The sequence below is a fragment of the Balaenoptera acutorostrata genome, chromosome 3 (genome assembly GCF_949987535.1).
Source record: "Balaenoptera acutorostrata chromosome 3, mBalAcu1.1, whole genome shotgun sequence".
Lineage (NCBI taxonomy): Eukaryota > Metazoa > Chordata > Mammalia > Artiodactyla > Balaenopteridae > Balaenoptera > Balaenoptera acutorostrata.
In genome coordinates this window covers 149,954,911-149,972,418 of record NC_080066.1, presented here as the reverse complement: position 1 = coordinate 149,972,418, position 17,508 = coordinate 149,954,911, and the positions used below count along the sequence as shown (strand labels likewise).

The following is a 17,508-nucleotide window of genomic DNA, read 5'->3' as shown; positions in this document are numbered from 1 at the left end:
GCATTTTATTCCACATAAACTTAGATTTATTACATTCTGATGAACTAGAATCTAACTGCTAGATCATCGTCAGATTTCTTTTGGTACTAAAGCTCTATTATACACTAGGAATAATACATTTGTTTCTGATACATGCTGCTGTCAATTTCTTTCATATTTTAAGTGGTATTAAGTTTACAGTAAACTACATTCTCTTTTTTGAAAAACAAAATAACTTGGTGTAGCAAACTTCTGTTATATATAATAATGGAGTAGGAAAAGGCAACACATGATACAACACTTCAGGCAAAACAAAACTGTTGACGTTTGGTATGCTACTTTCTGGATGCCTCTGCTCATATAAAATGCCATTATGTCCTCCAGAGCACTGAACAGGCATCAGTGTTTCTTGAGTGAATAAACTGTATATTCCCAGAAATAAATAATACAAAGCTAGCTTCTAAGGCCAACCAAACATGTGGATGTGGATATGCCACGTCTGCTTTGCTCACTGCAGTATCTCTGGAGTCTACTAGCACGGTACTTGGTATAGAGTAGATAACACTGCTATAAGGAATAGTTAACAGTACTTAAGTATGGCCTCTGAGGTAAGCGCCTTTGTCTTTCTCTGGGGATTCAAGAGGGGAGAATGGCAGAGTGGGTAATCAAATGGTAGTTTATTATACAACTTGCTTTTTTTCCCATTTAGTAATAGTCTTGGAAATTGTTCCACATCACAACAGAGACCTTTTTTTTAATGGCTACATCAAAATCTTATCATCATCATCATATTATGTGTATCGTACTATGTACCGAGGCCCATTCTCAGAGCTTGATAAGTACTTCCTAAATTCTTACAATCATCCTTGGAGATATGTACTATTACTCCCCAATTTACAGATGAGGAAACTAAGGTACAGATGGTTTAAGTAATTTGTCCAGTTAAGTGGTGGAGCCAGGAACTGAACTTCCTGATATGTTCGAATTTACTGAGAATAAAGTTAAACGATATGTGAAGAGTTTGAGAATGAAAGAGAGATAAACACATAAGAAAACAAAGTAAAGGGGAAAACGAAATGTATGTAGGAATAGCATTTGCACAGTGATAGTAAGGTAAACATACCGGGTGTATGAGGGAGACAAGGAAGGCTGCATCTAGTAGAAATGTGGGGGGAGAGGTGAAAGAAAGCTAAGCCTACAATTCCATGACGTGCAGTCCATGGATAATGCCTAAACCTTGACAAAATACAAGAAGTGTAAGTTAGTTGCTTAGAGATACGGAAGCGAATACCAAAAGAATCAGCTCAAAGAATTGAAAGTGGTAACTCTGAGGAAGAAATAATGGGGTAGGGGATTACTGTTCCTGGCACTAAGTCTTGTAGAAATATTTGACTCTTTAAAAGATAACTATGTGCAACTCTGGTAAAAATGAAAACTGAAAAAAAGATGTGCAGTACAACCACTTTGGAAAACTGGCAATTCCGTTTTAGTTATCTACCCAAGGAACATGAAAACATATATCCACAAAAAAAGACTTGCACAAGAACATTCATAGCAGCCTTATTCATAATAGCCCTAAATTAGAAACAACCCAGATGTTCATCTCTAAGACAGTAGATAAACTGTGACATATTCATACAATGGAAATAAGGAGGATTTAAAACTAAATGGGATACTTCTCTGCAACAAAACGGAACAAACTACTGATACACATAACGTAGATGAATCTCAAAAACATTATATGAACAAAACACATCAGTTACAAAAGAGTAAATATGGCATGATTCCATTTATATGAAGTTCAAGAACCGCAAACCTATAATAAAATAAAAGCGGCTGGGGCAAAGCGACTGGGAAGGAACAAGAGAGGGAACTTTCTGATGGTGATGAAACTATTTTGTATCTTGCTAGGGGTATATATTACACAGGCATATGCATTTGTCACAACTTATCACATTGTGTACTTAAGATACGTGGAATTCACTGTGCATAAATTTTGCCTCAAAACAAGTATCTGGAAAAAAAACAAAAGATGCTTGCATTTATTTAACAAATGCTTGACACTACTTTTTATTGCTATCAGACAAAAAAAACCCTTAAATTGGTCTCAAAATGACTTATTTTATTTAGATTAATAACTTAGAATAATATGCAATATAATGATTAAAATATGGATTTGTTCTACACACTGTATTGGGTCTGAACATTTTCACTTCATTACATAATGGCCCAAATTCTGGCAATCTCTTAAAAATATGTAAGCATCTAGAAAGTATATACATAAAAAACAGGAGGTACTAAAGTCGTCTTAGAGGAAAAATGTTAACTTTTAATGAGCTTTAAAGTTCAAGGAAAAACAAAACGTAAACACAAAAAAAGCAGAAGTCAGAAATAACAGATGTAAAAATCTACATTAGTGAATAGATTAAAAAATTAAACCATTCCTAAAGGCATGCAACAATGTTCCCCAATGAGCCTAACTGTCCAGAAGTAACTTCTATTGTCAATTTCTTGTGTATTCTTCCATAAATGCTCTATGTATATACAAGCCATCAGGTGTGCTTTTTTTTAAAAAGGCACAAAGGAAACATCTATTTTTTGGCATATTGCCTTCCTTTATATTAAAACACACACACACACACACACACACACACACACACACGTACACACAGGAATATTATTCAACCTTAAAAAAAGGAAATTTTGTCATCTGCAACAACATGGATGAAACTGGAGGGTATTATGCTAAGTAAAATAAGCCAGACAGAGAATGACAAATACTGCATGTTATCACTTATATGTGGGGGGAAAAAAAGTCAAACTCATAAAAACAGAGAATAGAAAGGTGGTTGTCAGGGACTGGGAGGTAGGGGAAACAGGGAAAGGTTGGTAAAAGGGTACAAACTTTCAGTTATAAGATAAAGTTTAGGTACAGCATGGGCAAATGGGTAAAGAGGGTCAGAAGGTACAAACTTCCAGTTTTGTTTAGTATTTATTCATTTGGCTGCGTCAGGTCTTAGTTGCAGCACGCGGGATCTTTTTGTAGTTGTGGCATGTGAACTCTTAGTTGCGGCATGTGGGATCTAGTTCACTGACCAGGGATTGAACCCGGGCTCCCTGCATTGGGAGGGCGGAGTCTTACCCACTGTACCACCAGGGAAGTCCCAAACTTCCAGTTTTAAGACAAATAAGTTCTGGGGATGTAATGTACAGCACAGTGACTACAGTTAATAATAATGTATGCATATTTGAAAGTTGCTAAGAGAACAGATCTTAAAAGTTCTCACCACAAGAAAAAATATTTGTAACTATGTATGGTGACAGCTGTTAACTGGATTTATTGTGGTTATAATGTATATGTCAATTATACCTCAATAAAAATTAAAATAATAAACTTAAAAAATGTTTAAAAAAGATGAATAAGTTCTGAGGAGCTAATATGTAACACAGTGACTATAGTTGATAACACTGAATTGTAGAATTGAAATTTGCTAAGAGAGTAGAATTTAAATGTGCTCTCACCAAAAAAAAAAAAACAAAAAAAAAACAAAGGTAAATATGTGAAGTGATAAATGTGTTAACTAACTTGTCAGGAGGAATCCTTTCACAATGTATACGTATATCAAATCATACTGTACACTTTAAATAGCTTACATTTTTGTCAATTACATTTCAATACAGCTTGATAAAAAAGAAACAAATTGTATGTCTTGGAAATCATTCCACATTTGCACATAAAAAATCTATTTTGGGACTTCCCTGGTGGTCCAGTGGCTAAGACTCTGACTAGTCTAGGACTGAACTAGGGGTTCACATGCTACAATTAAAAGATCCTGCATGCCACAATGAAGACCCTACATGCGGCAATGAAGATCCCGTGTGCCACAACTAAGACCTGGTGCAGCCAAATAAATAAATAAATAAATAAATAAATTTAAAATCTGTTTTTATTCTTTTTCGTGGCTGTATAGTATTCCAGTGTGAGGCTATACCATAATTGATTTAAACAGTCACAAACAACAAATACTAGGTCGTTTACAGTTTTTGCTGTTACAAACACTGCTATGATGAAATCTCTGCACATAGTCTTTGCTCATTTATATAAGTACATCTGCACATTTATTCTATTACAATGGGGAATACCTAAAACTAAAATAGTCTAATGTAAATGCCATGGCCAAGAAAGAAGGAAAAAAAACATATCTCCCTGCCTGTCTTAGGACACAAGGTTCTAGTTGGCAGTTTTACAATTGCTGCTCTTCTGCTATATAATTATAGTTAAATAGGCCTTTAGAAAATTAGAAAACTTACTGCATTGTTAACTTCTATGACTGCAACTTCCAAATGATGATGCACTTTCCAGAACATGTTCTCCAAATATAGATCTAAAACCTTTATACCAGGATGGTTTATAGGTAGTGTAGCTGGGAGAAGCTTGGATTTGGATCTCATTACCTCCAGTTCCTTCCTGGGCTTAATGTCATCAAGTATCTCCCTCTCTGATCAATTTTCCATCTCCCCTTTTAAATGCAATCAAGGCTCAGATCTTTTTTAAAAAACAAAACCCAGAAAACAATCCTCATCATGTGCACAGGTTTCCCGACTATATTCTAGAGAGAGTAGAATACGTTTCCTTAATATCTATTCAAACCTAAACTTACATTCATCTAGCTTCCTCAGCCAAAACACAAAAAAAGCTGTTTTGTTAAAGTCACCAATATCCTATTAACTGTCAAATTCAATAAATTTTTTTTCACACTGTATTGCTTCTGAAGTTTCCTTTGTTGGATTCTGTTCCATCTACTGCTTAAATATTGGCATTTCCCAGGGTTCTATCTGCATCCTGCCAACCCAGGCTAGCAGTCTTTTTCTTATACGTTAATTTGTTGATGAATTCTAAATCTTTTTATCATTACTGCAAATAACTACCCACTATGTATCTCTGGATACCCCATCAATGCCAACAAATAAAAGTGTCTAAATGTAAACAATCACTTTCCCCAGTAAACTCAAAGATTTCCAATCATGTGCATTAATATCACTACCTAACCAGTTGTTCAAGCCAGCCCCTACCCAGCAGTCATCCTGGATCCTACTCTGGCTCTTTTCATCCACAGAGTTCCCAAATATATTCACTGAATCCAATTTTCATTAAGTCCCTTATAATTAAGACAGCAGCACAAGAGTCCCCCTACTTCTGATACTTCCTGCTTATATTTCAGTCTCCTTCACACTGGGGACCAAGTAATCTTTCTAAAATGCAACATTGATCATTTCCTTGCCTTACCTCGAATATTTGGTGGTCTTCCATCTCCACCCAATACGTTCAGGATAAAAGATATTTCATAATCCAGCCGTTGCTTACCTTTCCAGCCTTACTGTAGGCCATCTTTCCTCATGTACCCAAATTTCCAGCAATTCCAAATTATTTGCTGTTTCCTGTACATAACACACTTTCTTTACAACTCCATGGCTCTTCATCCCTTGTTTCAACTAGCTATTTCCTATTGTTCTTCAAATTTTGGTTAAAAAAACCACCCCCTAGGAAAATCATCTTTAATCCCTTTAGGCTGAATAGGGTAATACCTTAATTTGTATACCTGTAACACTCTGTTTTCATAGCCTTCATCACCCTCTATTAAGAGCATCGGTTGACTTGTTAATCACAGTTAACATATAAGCAACTTAAAAGCAGAACTAGGCACACAGTAAGCACAGTAAATGCTACTGAATAAATGAAGCAAGGAAGGATACTATGAGTCACTTTTCATAGCCCTTTCAACCCTATCGTTCTCTGATTATCTTGTATTAATCATAAAAAAATAAAATACCAGAAGCTGAGAGTTGTTTATGAGAAATCTAAAATTTTTAGTTATAATTTGGTGACAATTGTTTTAAAATGGAACTAATAAGCCTTGTCCAGATTCTTCTAAACCAATAATGACATTAAATTTCAGTGTGTTAATTTTTACTAGACTGTATTTTAAATTGCAGTCCTTGAACAACTTCTCCTAAGTTTTAAAAAATCTCGATGTGAAAAGTAGTTACACATATTCTTAAGTAGAAACCTAAAATTAATTTCATATTCTGTTATTACTATGCCCACCTCTATCCCAGACCAGCCTAGTTTTTACTAATCTGTTTCTAATATTAACCTATGAATACTGCATGGAAAAGGATTTTCCTTTAGTAATGATTAACTATGAAATTCCTTTCAAATTCAAACTAAATGAGAATAAGAATAATGCTCAACATAGGAAGACCATGAAAATTAATGCTGAAGAGATACCAGGAAAAAAATCATTAGTTAATTTAAAACAATCTTCATATAGAAAAGTAGCCTTAAAGACACAACATACTACATGTATTGCTCACCTTTAAGGCGCCGTAACACAATCCATATAGTAAGGCTACTGCCACAATGCTACAGATGAAACTGTAAAGTGCTGCAAGCAGGCTTGTAGTGGCTAGACAGGAAAGGGAAAATGAAATCAACATTTATAAACATTTATGGAGAAAACATACCTTAAAAGTTCACTGAAAAGTATTTAAAATGGTAGGCTATTAACTATAATTAAATATCTACTTGTTTGATTTATAAAAATTCAGTTTCTTCATCCTGTTCTTTCAAAAAATTTTGAGGACTTTCCTGGTGGCACAGTGGTTAAGAATCCGCCTGCCAATGCAGCAGACATGGGTTCGAGCCTTGGTTCGGGAAGATCCCACATGCCGCGGAGCAACTAAGCCCGTGTGCCACAACTACTGAGCCTGCGCTCTAGAGCCCGCGAGCCACAACTACTGAGCCCATGTGCCACAACTACTGAAGCCCATGTGCCTAGAGCCCATGCTCCGCAACAAGAGAAGCCACCGCAATGAGAAGCCCGCGCACCACAACAAAAAGTAGCCCCCGCTCACCGCAACTAGAGAAAGCCCGCGCACAGCAACGAAGACCCAGCGCAGCCAAAAATAAAATAAATAAATTTCTAAAAAAAAAAAATTGAAACGACAAAGGTTTACTATCAACAATTTCTGATACAAGGTAAAATATATTCCCCTTGGAAGTAATAAACATTTATTTACAGCAGAAAAAAACTGTACCTATATCATGCTTCAAGAATGTATCTTATTTATAAAAGTATGGGAAAATGAAGCTTGCAGAGCCTGAAAAGAAGCTAGAAATGTATTATGTAGACTGTCTATGTAAACAGAACTTGTATTACCCACAGAAATAAATGTATATTCCCATGTGTTAATCAATTCTTGCAAAAGAGTATCGATCTAACTGCTAACAATAACAACAAAAAATAGATCTAATGGGATTATTAATAATAAGGAATAGAGGATGGCTAAGATAACAGACTTTAATAGTAATTTTATATGGTGACCATAAAAGAACTCTACAAGCAAAATTTTTCTTTAGGAGATATTAAAAACCTAACACCTTGCACAAGTTTGTAAATTATGATGAAGCCCACTATTATAAATTACCTACACTAAACCTTCTGCATAGCGTTTAGATTAATATAGCACCTATAATAGTCCCCTAAATACTGAAATTGTTTTCTACCCATTAAGCTATGCTGAAGCCCAGCCCAGTCTTAATTCACACTCCTTCAAATTTTCAAAACAATAAAAATGCTCTAGATACATAGTGACATAGAAAAAGCTTAGCTTCTATTTAAAATTTAAACCATAATATCAACATTTTATCAGTAGAGATAATTTCAATGCATATACTTGGAAGATGTGGACTGCAAATGTGAAGTATGAATAGAAATAAACTATAAAGTTCAGTAATTTCTTGCCCTTTCATATTTTTTTCTATAGTTGTACACTCATCTTTCGATAAGATGTTAGATGGTTAAACTAAATAAGGGTGTATTTTAACCATGATGGCTGCCCAAAGTGTTATTTTCAAGTTCTGCAAAACATTATTCCAGGGTAATTTTGGTATAGTCTTACTTATTTTGAAAATAAAATGTACATGTAACAGGGGAATACATTTCTAAGTATACCAATTCATATCCACATATCCTACTCTAAAAACAGAGATATTTCTAAAAATCTTATTTAGTAAAATGCTTTTACTAAAAGCATTCTGGTTTTGGTGTTCCCATTCTAAAGATAAAACAAAGCTCTGAAACCAAATATATAGAATATCAAATGCATACACTAGTTCAAAATCTAAATATAATGCCACGTATCAGAGCTCAATCTATTTGATCTTTTATAAATATTTCATAAGTCTATTCAGGTTCCATGTAAACTCACTATAACTTTTACTTTAAGATGACAGTATTTTAACACTTACAAATCAACTCCATTATTCCTGGATCTTTCCCTAAAGTAGCAGCCTTGACTATTTTTTCCTATCTACAAATTAATTCCTGTTCAGTCTTTAATTATTAAATAAGTGTCTTTTTCTTTCTAATTACAATTCTAAAATAAAAACTGGAAAAGCAATTTAATGTTCAGTTTATTACTTAATGATCTGTAAAAGTAATACCGTAAACTGTAATTTTTATAAAGAAGTACTCACCATTACCACCAAAGATATGGATATCCAATTGTTCACAAAGGTACATTACAAATGTATTCACCTGAGGCAGGAGACCAATGAAAAATACTATTGGGAAACAGAGTGTAAACACTATAGAAGGAAAGAAAAGCAAGTTAAAAACAGTATATCACATCCATCCTTTTGTTCACCTAAGATAATAAATGATAAAAAGAAACCCGAAATTAATATAAATTACTAAGGTAGTTTCTTAAAGTTGCTTAAAACTACGAACCAAATTTCTTAAAATATACCATTTTAAATTATTTCTCTCTAGATAACTGCCTGAATATTAAATAATCTTTCCAACTATAAACAACAGCTTTTAAAATTAATTCAACTGTTTTCACATAATAGGGACCTGAGATCCAAAGGAAATCTTTCATTCCATCTGCTTCAACAACAGAAGAATTACTATAATATTTGTTCATCATTAGCTTTTTTCATTCCTAACAGCCCTATAGTTTTGTTCCTCACTGAGAGGACGGCAATAAACAGCAAAATAAACCCAGTAAAAGTATTTGTATCTATATAATTGATCTATTTATCAGTGAATGGTTTGTATACAAATAAATTAACATTAAGATCTAAGATACTTTAAAGATGACTCACCTATAACTAAATCCCTGGCTGATATAAGCACCAGCGGATTGGTGAAAGTTATTCCATATAATTTGAACTTGGTTGTAGTAAGGTTTCTGCTACCATAATCCAAGAGCCAAATAAGACCACAACACAAACAGAAATAAACTGGTCTACTGTAGGCAATGATACGATTATGACCCTGAAAATGATATTAAAAAAGAAGTCAGTTTATTTAATTTGAGGTGTCACAACTAGCTACTGAGATTTTTGATGGCTTATATTCTAAGGATTCAAAATGCATCCATATGGAGGTCAGGTTTCTGACTGTGGCAGAAGGGAATTACAAATAAGGATAGGAGGAAGAACAGAATAAACCCCACGATACTTGATTGAAATTAAGTATCAGTATGAACTCAGTATTTTTAATATGCATATAAATAGATAGGTATAAGAATAAATGTGTGTATATACGTGTATGAGTGTATGTAAGTGTATACACGTATTTTTCTAGCTTTATCCACAGAGAGGACCTACAAGCAATGACATTCTAGTAATAAAGATTACTAGCATCCCGATCTTAGTTTATAAATAACATTATGCACTAAAAAGAACTAAGGATCCACAGAGAAAAGGCTGGTTTCAGGCTAGGGTCGGGAAAGTATAAGATGAGCTTGGAACAAATAATTGTGCCCAAAAGGAAGAAAGTACGTTTAAAATGATGAAGGTATGTCAAAAGGACACAGAAGGCAGCTTGATGGGCTCCCAATGGCCAAATCAGGGACAATTTGAGCATCAAAATAATGATAGTAACATTACTGTCCATTTAATAAAATAAGAATCCATGAATCCACACCAATACAAAAAAAAAAAGGAAAGTTCTTACAGTAAAAAGTCAACTAATAAATGTAGAAGGTATGATGGAGCTAAAAAAATCACTATTTGGCAACCATCAAATGATAACTGATTCAGGCAAGAAACATCAATAGATACTAAAAACAACTGGGCGGACGTTTGCAGGGCAACAGGACATATACACAATCCCAAAGTATCTCCTATGATATACTTATTAACTACAAGAGAAAAATGGTAACATTACAGTAGAGTATTGGTTCTCAAGGGAGTGGGAGGGGATTCTGCCCCCCAGGGAACATATAGCAATGTCTGAAGACATTGTGGTTGTCACAATTGGGGTGAGGGTGCTATTGGCATCTAATGGGTAGAAGTCAGAGATAATGCTAAACAGCCCACAATGCACAGGACAGATCCTCCCCACCCCCAACTTTCAACAAAGAATTATCCAGCCCAAAATGTTAACACTGCAATGTTTCAAAAACACTGCATACACTACCCTTAGCCAAAAAATCAAAGTTAACATCACCAGTAAAAGCATAAACTGACATTATGTGTTTCTGGATATGATGAGTTCCGAAGAACACAGCATTTTTGTAATATTCCTACCAAAAAAGCACAGCCCGTATCTAATAAAGAAGAAATATCAGACAAACTCAAATTGAAGATCATCTGTCTACAAAATTACTGCCCTGTACCCATTAAAAATGTCAATATTGTGTGAGACAAATACTGAGGAACTGCTCTAAATTAAAGGAGGCTAAAAAGAACAAATGCACTATCAGGGACTTTCTACTGCCAGTGAGAAAATAATAACATAAATCTTAGTTCAGTCTCACATATGACCAAAAAAAGGTTTTGAGGAATGTTAAGGAAACACAAGTTACAGGTGTATTAGAGTGACTTACATGTCTGGGAGAAGAAGAATCTGGTTGAACACTCTAAAAAAGAAACAGACAGATTATACTACTAAAGACCTGGTAATTTTACATTAACTTCCAAAATGCCTGAAATAATTTCAAGTAAATATCCCATAGCTAAGAAATGACCTATATTAATTCTGTTGAAACATCAACAGAAGACAAAACATCAGCTCCAGATACTGATGTCACTGATATTAAAACATCTCAAATCTTTCCTAACTCTTATACTTACTATGGTTAATTATTAATTTGCATCTAGCTTAATGTTTCTGAAGTGGCATACAGCAGATAGATCCATCCTACTACTTGGCTCATTACAACACTTAAGTACAGTTAAGGTAGAATGCTTTCTCACGGCAACATCACTCCATTCAGGAAATGCACAAAATATGGGTTAGCTTAAAAGAAGGATTCCAGTTCTGCCCACAAATTCCAAACTTACTAAACAATTCAATGGTAGTTGTGTTAAATATATTCTCTGCATTTTCACATCAAACTCATCAAATTAGTTAAGCTGTATCCTTCTAAGAGACTTTAACAACTTTCCATAAAAATGTTCAAAATGTATAGTGCAGCTACCTCCCAAATCATGACATTTCTCCAAAGTTGCTGTCCATTTTCAATAGCATACCAAGCAATTTCACTAGGATGGTCTATCACCATCCTACAATTCTACATTGGACTAAGCTCACTGAGTTTGGCATGTGGCCCTTGGCTGGATATGAGACCAGACAATCTTTAAACTCTTTCAATTCAAACATCTATCCTCCTAAAGCTCTGTTCCCGCCTTTCTTATTTCTGTTTATGTTATTACTATTCTTCTAGTCAACTAGATTTTAAAAATCTGAAATATTTTTAAAAATCTGAGTCATCCTTTGCCTTTTCCATATCTAACCATATTAAGCAGTGGACAAAGTTAACAGTATAAGGGACATTGGATCCAGGGAATGAATTTAAATGGTTTAAGGCAATAAAGGGATGGATTAAGGGGAACTGAAATGAAAAGCAAGAAGAAAGGCGACAAACTGTAACGCAGAATCACCAAATTTAATCAGAGGGACGTAGTCACTGTCGTTAGGGGTAAAGAAGAAGGAGCAGAGGCTCTAGGATCTGGGTTGGTATACAACTATCAAAAGCAAAGGAACTGGGGCAGAGTCAAGATGGCGTACTAGGAGGAAGCGGAATTCTCGTCTCCTCACAACTAGGGCACCTACCAGGCACCCGTGGGGGAGGGCACCTAAGGGGACAGAAGGAACCCCAAGCTACCGGGTAGGACGTGGCGTGTGGGGGGAGTGAAGGGGGAGAAGAAGTGGAGGCGGGATGGGACTGGCGCCCCTGAGGGGCAGCTGGGGGAGGGGAAGGGATCCCAGGCCCAAAGGGGGAAACAGGGGACACGGGTTCGAGCCCTGGTCTGGGAAGATCCCACATGCCGTGGAGCAACTGGGCCCGTGAGCCACAACTACTGAGCCTGCATGTCTGGAGCCTATGCTCTGCAACAAGAGAGGCCGTGATAGTGAGAGGCCCGCGCACCGCGATGAAGAGTGGCCCCCGCTTGCCGCAACTAGAGAAAGCCCTCGCATAGAAACGAAGACCCAACACAGCCAAAAATAAATAAATAAATTAATTAATTTAAAAAAAAATCTACAACAATAAATGCTGGAGAAGGTGTGGAAAAAAGGGAACCCTCCTGCACTCTTGGTGGGAATGTAAATTGATACAGCCACTATGGAGAACAGTATGGAGGTTCCTTAAAAAACTAAAAATAGAACTTACCATATGACCCAGCAATCCTACCACTGGGCATATACCCTGAGCAAACCATAATTCAAAAAGAGTCATGTACCACAATGTTCATTGCAGCACTATTTACAATAGCCAGGACATGGAAGCAACCTAAGTGTCCATCGACAGATGAATGGATAAAGATGTCGTACATATATACAATGGAATATTACTCAGCCATAAAAAGAAACGAAATTGAGTTATTTGTAGTGAGATGGATGGACCTAGAGTCTGTCATATAGAGTGAAGTAAGTCAGAAAGAGAAAAACAAATACCATGTGCTAACATATATACATGGAATCTAAAAAAAAAAAAAAAAAAAAAGGTTCTGAAGAACCTAGGGGCAGGACAGGAATAAAGACGCACACGCAGAGAATGGACTTGAGGACACGGGTAGGGGGAAGGGGCAAGCTGGGACGAAGTGAGAGAGTGGCATGGATATATATACACTACCAAATGTAACATAGATAGCTAGTGGGAAGCAGCCGCATAGCACAGGGAGATCAGCTCCGTGCTTTGCTACCACCTAGAGGGGTGGCATAGGGAGGGTGGGAGGGCGACACAAGAGGGAGGGTATATGCGTATGCGTATAGCTGATTCACTTTGTTATACAGCAGAAACTAACACAACACTGTAAAGGAATTATACTCCAATATAGGTGTTAAAAAAAAGAAAAAGCAAAGGAACTGGGAAAGGAAAATATCAGAAGATGATGATGTGCCGTTTTCAGAAGTTGCCCAGCTGCCTGTTAGATCTATAGGACTAAAGCGTACGAGAAAGGTGAAGACCGTGAGACATCAATCTGGACATAATTCATATACAGGGGCAACAAAGTAATAAAAGAGGATGACTTCACTGGCAAGGAATTACAAACTGAAAAGAGGGCCAAGTAAAACCCTAGAGAGGTCTTGTAAATTAAGAGGTAGTCAAAAGAACAAAGAGGCATCAACAAAGGAAAATAAAGTTACCTGAAAAGTAGCATAATCATGAGGGTAGTATAAAGTCACAGATCGACAATGAGGAAAACATAAAAATGGAAGAAAGTATTCACAGGTATTTAAATGATGCAGCACTCACAGAGAATGAAGACTAAGAACATAGATTTGGCAATTAGAGATTATTAGCCCACAAAGACTGTAATTTCAATACTGTAATGAGGAAAAAAGTATGATGGGTCTTGAAGAAATGGAGCAGTTGACAAAGGTGGCTTACTCCAGATGTCTATAAATGGAGAGAGAAAAAAGAAAGGATAGCTGATGGTATAAACAGAACTAAACAAATAGTTTTCAGGATGGGAGAGGGTTCTGCCTGTTAGTATGTATCAGGCAAATAACCAGTACTGGCTAAGAAAGGAAAGAAAACAGTCCATGTTACCAGTGCACACTGACGTGGCACGGAAAGTGAAAAATTTGGTATTTGGTTCTCCCATTTATGGAAAGCTTAAAATTGATAACATTTGGTATTTTAGAACCACTATTTAAACAAAAGCAAAGGGACACCGATCTTCTGCTCTCTGTGTCCACAAAGAATGTATATGCTAGTTTTGACATTATTCTATCTACCAATGATGGATCTTAATAAATTTCACCTACATAATAGAAGACTTAAAATATGAGAGTAGGACAGTTAACGTTGATAAATTAAAAGAAAATGAATTTCAAGAACTCGAATTCTTGAGAATTCCCTAGCGGTCCAGTGGTTAGGACCTGGCACTTTCGTTGTCAGGGTCCGGGTTATAACCCTGGTTGGGGAACTAAGATCCCGCAAGCCATGCGGCATGGCCAGAAAAAAAAAAAAGAAAAGAAAAAGAGAGAAAAAAAAAAGAACTCGAATTCTTATTTTTTTATTTTGTATTTTAATACAAAAAAAGTTTTTAGGAAGCTTCATTCACATGTCATTATTTTTTAAAGTTTGTATGTCCCTTTTGTTCCTTTCCCAATCTTTTTTTTTTTTTTTTTTTAATAAAGCTGTTCTTTTATATTTATTTATTTATTTATTTATTTATTTTTGGCTGTGTTGGGTCTTCGTTTCTGTGCGAGGGCTTTCTCCAGTTGTGGCAAGCGGGGGCCACTCTTCATCGCGGTGCGCGGGCCTCTCACTATCGCGGCCTCTCTTGTTGCGGAGCACAGGCTCCAGTCGCGCAGGCTCAGTAGTTGTGGCTCACGGGCCCAGTTGCTCCGCGGCATGTGGGATCTTCCCAGACCAGGGCTCGAACCCGTGTCCCCTGCATTGGCAGGCAGATTCTCAACCACTGCGCCACCAGGGAAGCCCCCTTTCCCAATCTTAATGTAAATGTCCAAGGAAAATAAATCTAAAAATTATATTCTTACTATAATTCAATGAATGATACAAAACTTTCTGCTTTTTAACATAACTATGATGCCAAAGTCTGAAGAGAAGGGACATGCTGGTACCTTAAGTAGTGAATATTGACAGCTGGCTATCACCAGGCAGAACTGGAAGACCCAGATATCTCTGAAGAAGCCTTGTATGAGAAGAACAGATCCCAAAAAAGCCACAAGAATAGCCAAGATGACAGCTAACACATTTTCCAGGATCTCACGATTTCTGTAGACAGAAAAATTTATGAGTAAGTATATCATCAATACAAGAAATTAATCAGAGTGCAAAAAGGGAAGACATCAATATGAAGTTCATACTATGCTTGTTAAGATTTTTTTTTTAGTACTGGGTTTGAACAAGGTTTTGGATCATACTGAAAAAGTATGTTCAGTTTAGATGGAAAACTGGCACACATTCTTATGTGCAAATAAAGCATGCTACAGTGGATTGTGAAGTTCTTATTATAATACATAATACAGTTTCAATTTCTATGCTATAACTTTACTTTTCTTATCATCTGCTTCTCTGTCAAGTTTGTTGCCAAATAACTAAACAACCTGAATGGCAAATAAAGGAAATATACAAAGAAACAAGTTCGAAAAACAAAATCTCAAAAGAGTCTCTAGAAAATTAAATTGAAAACATTTATATGACAAAGTCTGTAACCAAATTTTGATACCAAGTGGTTTCATTTCCCATGTCTAAATCATCTGAAATAATCAGAAATCTTACTAAAATTACTTAAACACAGGCTCTTACATATGTTGAGAATGAAGGCAGTGATAGACCATCAATGCTGCCTCTATCAAAGGTACTGAGACAATTCTATATTTTACTAAACTGACACTGTAAAAGAAGCAGTACGATGTTCAACATACTACATACAGCAATGAAGATAATTTTTTTTTAAATTTATTTTATTTTATTTTTTGGCTGCACTGCACAGCATATGGGATCTTAGCTCTCCGGCCAGAGATCAAACCTGCACCCCCTGCATTGGAAGAGTGGAGTCTTAACCACTGGACTGCCAAGGAAGTCCCTGAAGATGATTTTTATAAATCATGCCAAAAAATAAGAATCTATCTTACTTCTTGGGGAAATTTTATTCACAAAATGTTAGGTATGTGCTAAAACTCTTGATTTTAAAGAATATTTACTGACACAGGAACATGCTCAGTACATTTGCTATACAAAGAAAGCAGGACACAAAACTGTATACGAAGATACAAGTTCTATTACTTAAGAAACATACATACACAGGTTTAAAAAGACAATATATCAATTTGGTACTACTAATAATGGTTCTCTCTGGGTGGAAGGATTTTGGCTGGCCTCTGTCTTAAAATCTTTCTACATATTTAATAAAGAATTGCTTTCATAATCATAAAAAGATTTTTATTTCTTTATATTACATCAATGCCCAATTTATAATCATCAATTGACCTAAAAAATAAAATTCACAAACATCTCTGTACTATTTCACTTGATAGTTCTTCCAGATTAAGACAAGTTCAATAGTAATTTGAAATCAATAAACGAAACACTGGTATTTTCACCTGTTCTTATATGGCAGTTGTGGAATCCCAGACTTGCCGAATCCAACGATCCCTGTCGGCCCTGGTACACTATATTCTGTCCATGTCGCTTGTCACTGAACACGTGCTCTCCCTCCGGCTTTTGTTAGTTTTAAATTTTGATGAATACAATTTATCAATTTGTTTTTTCATTGATCTGTTTTTCATGTCACATCTGTGCAATTTTGCCTAACCCAAGGTCACAAATCTTTTCTCCTACGTTTTGCTTTTTTCTGAATTTTATGTTTTAGATTTCACATTTAGGCCTATGATCCACTCTGAGTTAATTTTTGTAATATGCTGCAAGGTAATAATACAAATTCTTTATTTTTCTTTTTTTTTTTGCATATGGAAATCCAATGTTTCTAGCACCACTTGTTGAAAAGCTTATCCTTTCTCCACTTCACTGATTTGGGATATTATTTTGGCACTATCTAGGCCTGGAATTTTCTTTATGGGAAGGTGTTTAACTACAATGCCCATTTATTTAATAGATATAGGAACATTAAGATATTGTATTTCTTTCAGAACTTTGATAATTTTTATCTCTCAAGAAATTTGTCCACTGTCAAATTTATTTACATACAACTGCTCATAATATTTTATTATCCATTTATTACCTGTAGAATCTGTAGTGATATCCTAGCTCACATTCCTGATATTGGTAATCCGTAACTTTTTTTTTTGTCCTGATCAGCTTGGCTAAAATATATTACTTTAATTGAGCTTTTTGGTTTCCTTGATTTTTCTCTACTGTCTTCTGTGTCCTCACTGATTTCTGCTTTGTTCTTTATGATTTTCTTTCTTCTGCTTTCTTAGGGTTAATGTGATCTTCTTTTTCTAGTTTCCTAAGGGGGAAGGTGAAGTCATTGAATTGACTTTTCTTCTTATTCAGTGCTATAAATTCTTCTAAGTA

General features: G+C 35.6%; 1 protein-coding gene across 5 annotated transcripts in view; it reads right to left on the bottom strand.

Annotated features, from left to right (window-relative positions):
• Positions 1–17,508, bottom strand: part of PCNX1 (pecanex 1) — a 170,656-nt gene that overhangs the window by 50,788 nt on the left and 102,360 nt on the right. For all 5 annotated transcript variants that reach the window (XM_007184383.3, XM_057542777.1, XM_007184386.3 and 2 more), the window contains 5 exons: positions 15,090–15,243; positions 10,879–10,911; positions 9,149–9,320; positions 8,519–8,629; positions 6,355–6,446 (listed from right to left, as the gene is read on the bottom strand). In XM_007184383.3, coding sequence (XP_007184445.1) covers positions 6,355–6,446; positions 8,519–8,629; positions 9,149–9,320; positions 10,879–10,911; positions 15,090–15,243 — 562 coding nt within the window. The remainder of the gene's footprint in view (positions 1–6,354; positions 6,447–8,518; positions 8,630–9,148; positions 9,321–10,878; positions 10,912–15,089; positions 15,244–17,508) is intronic.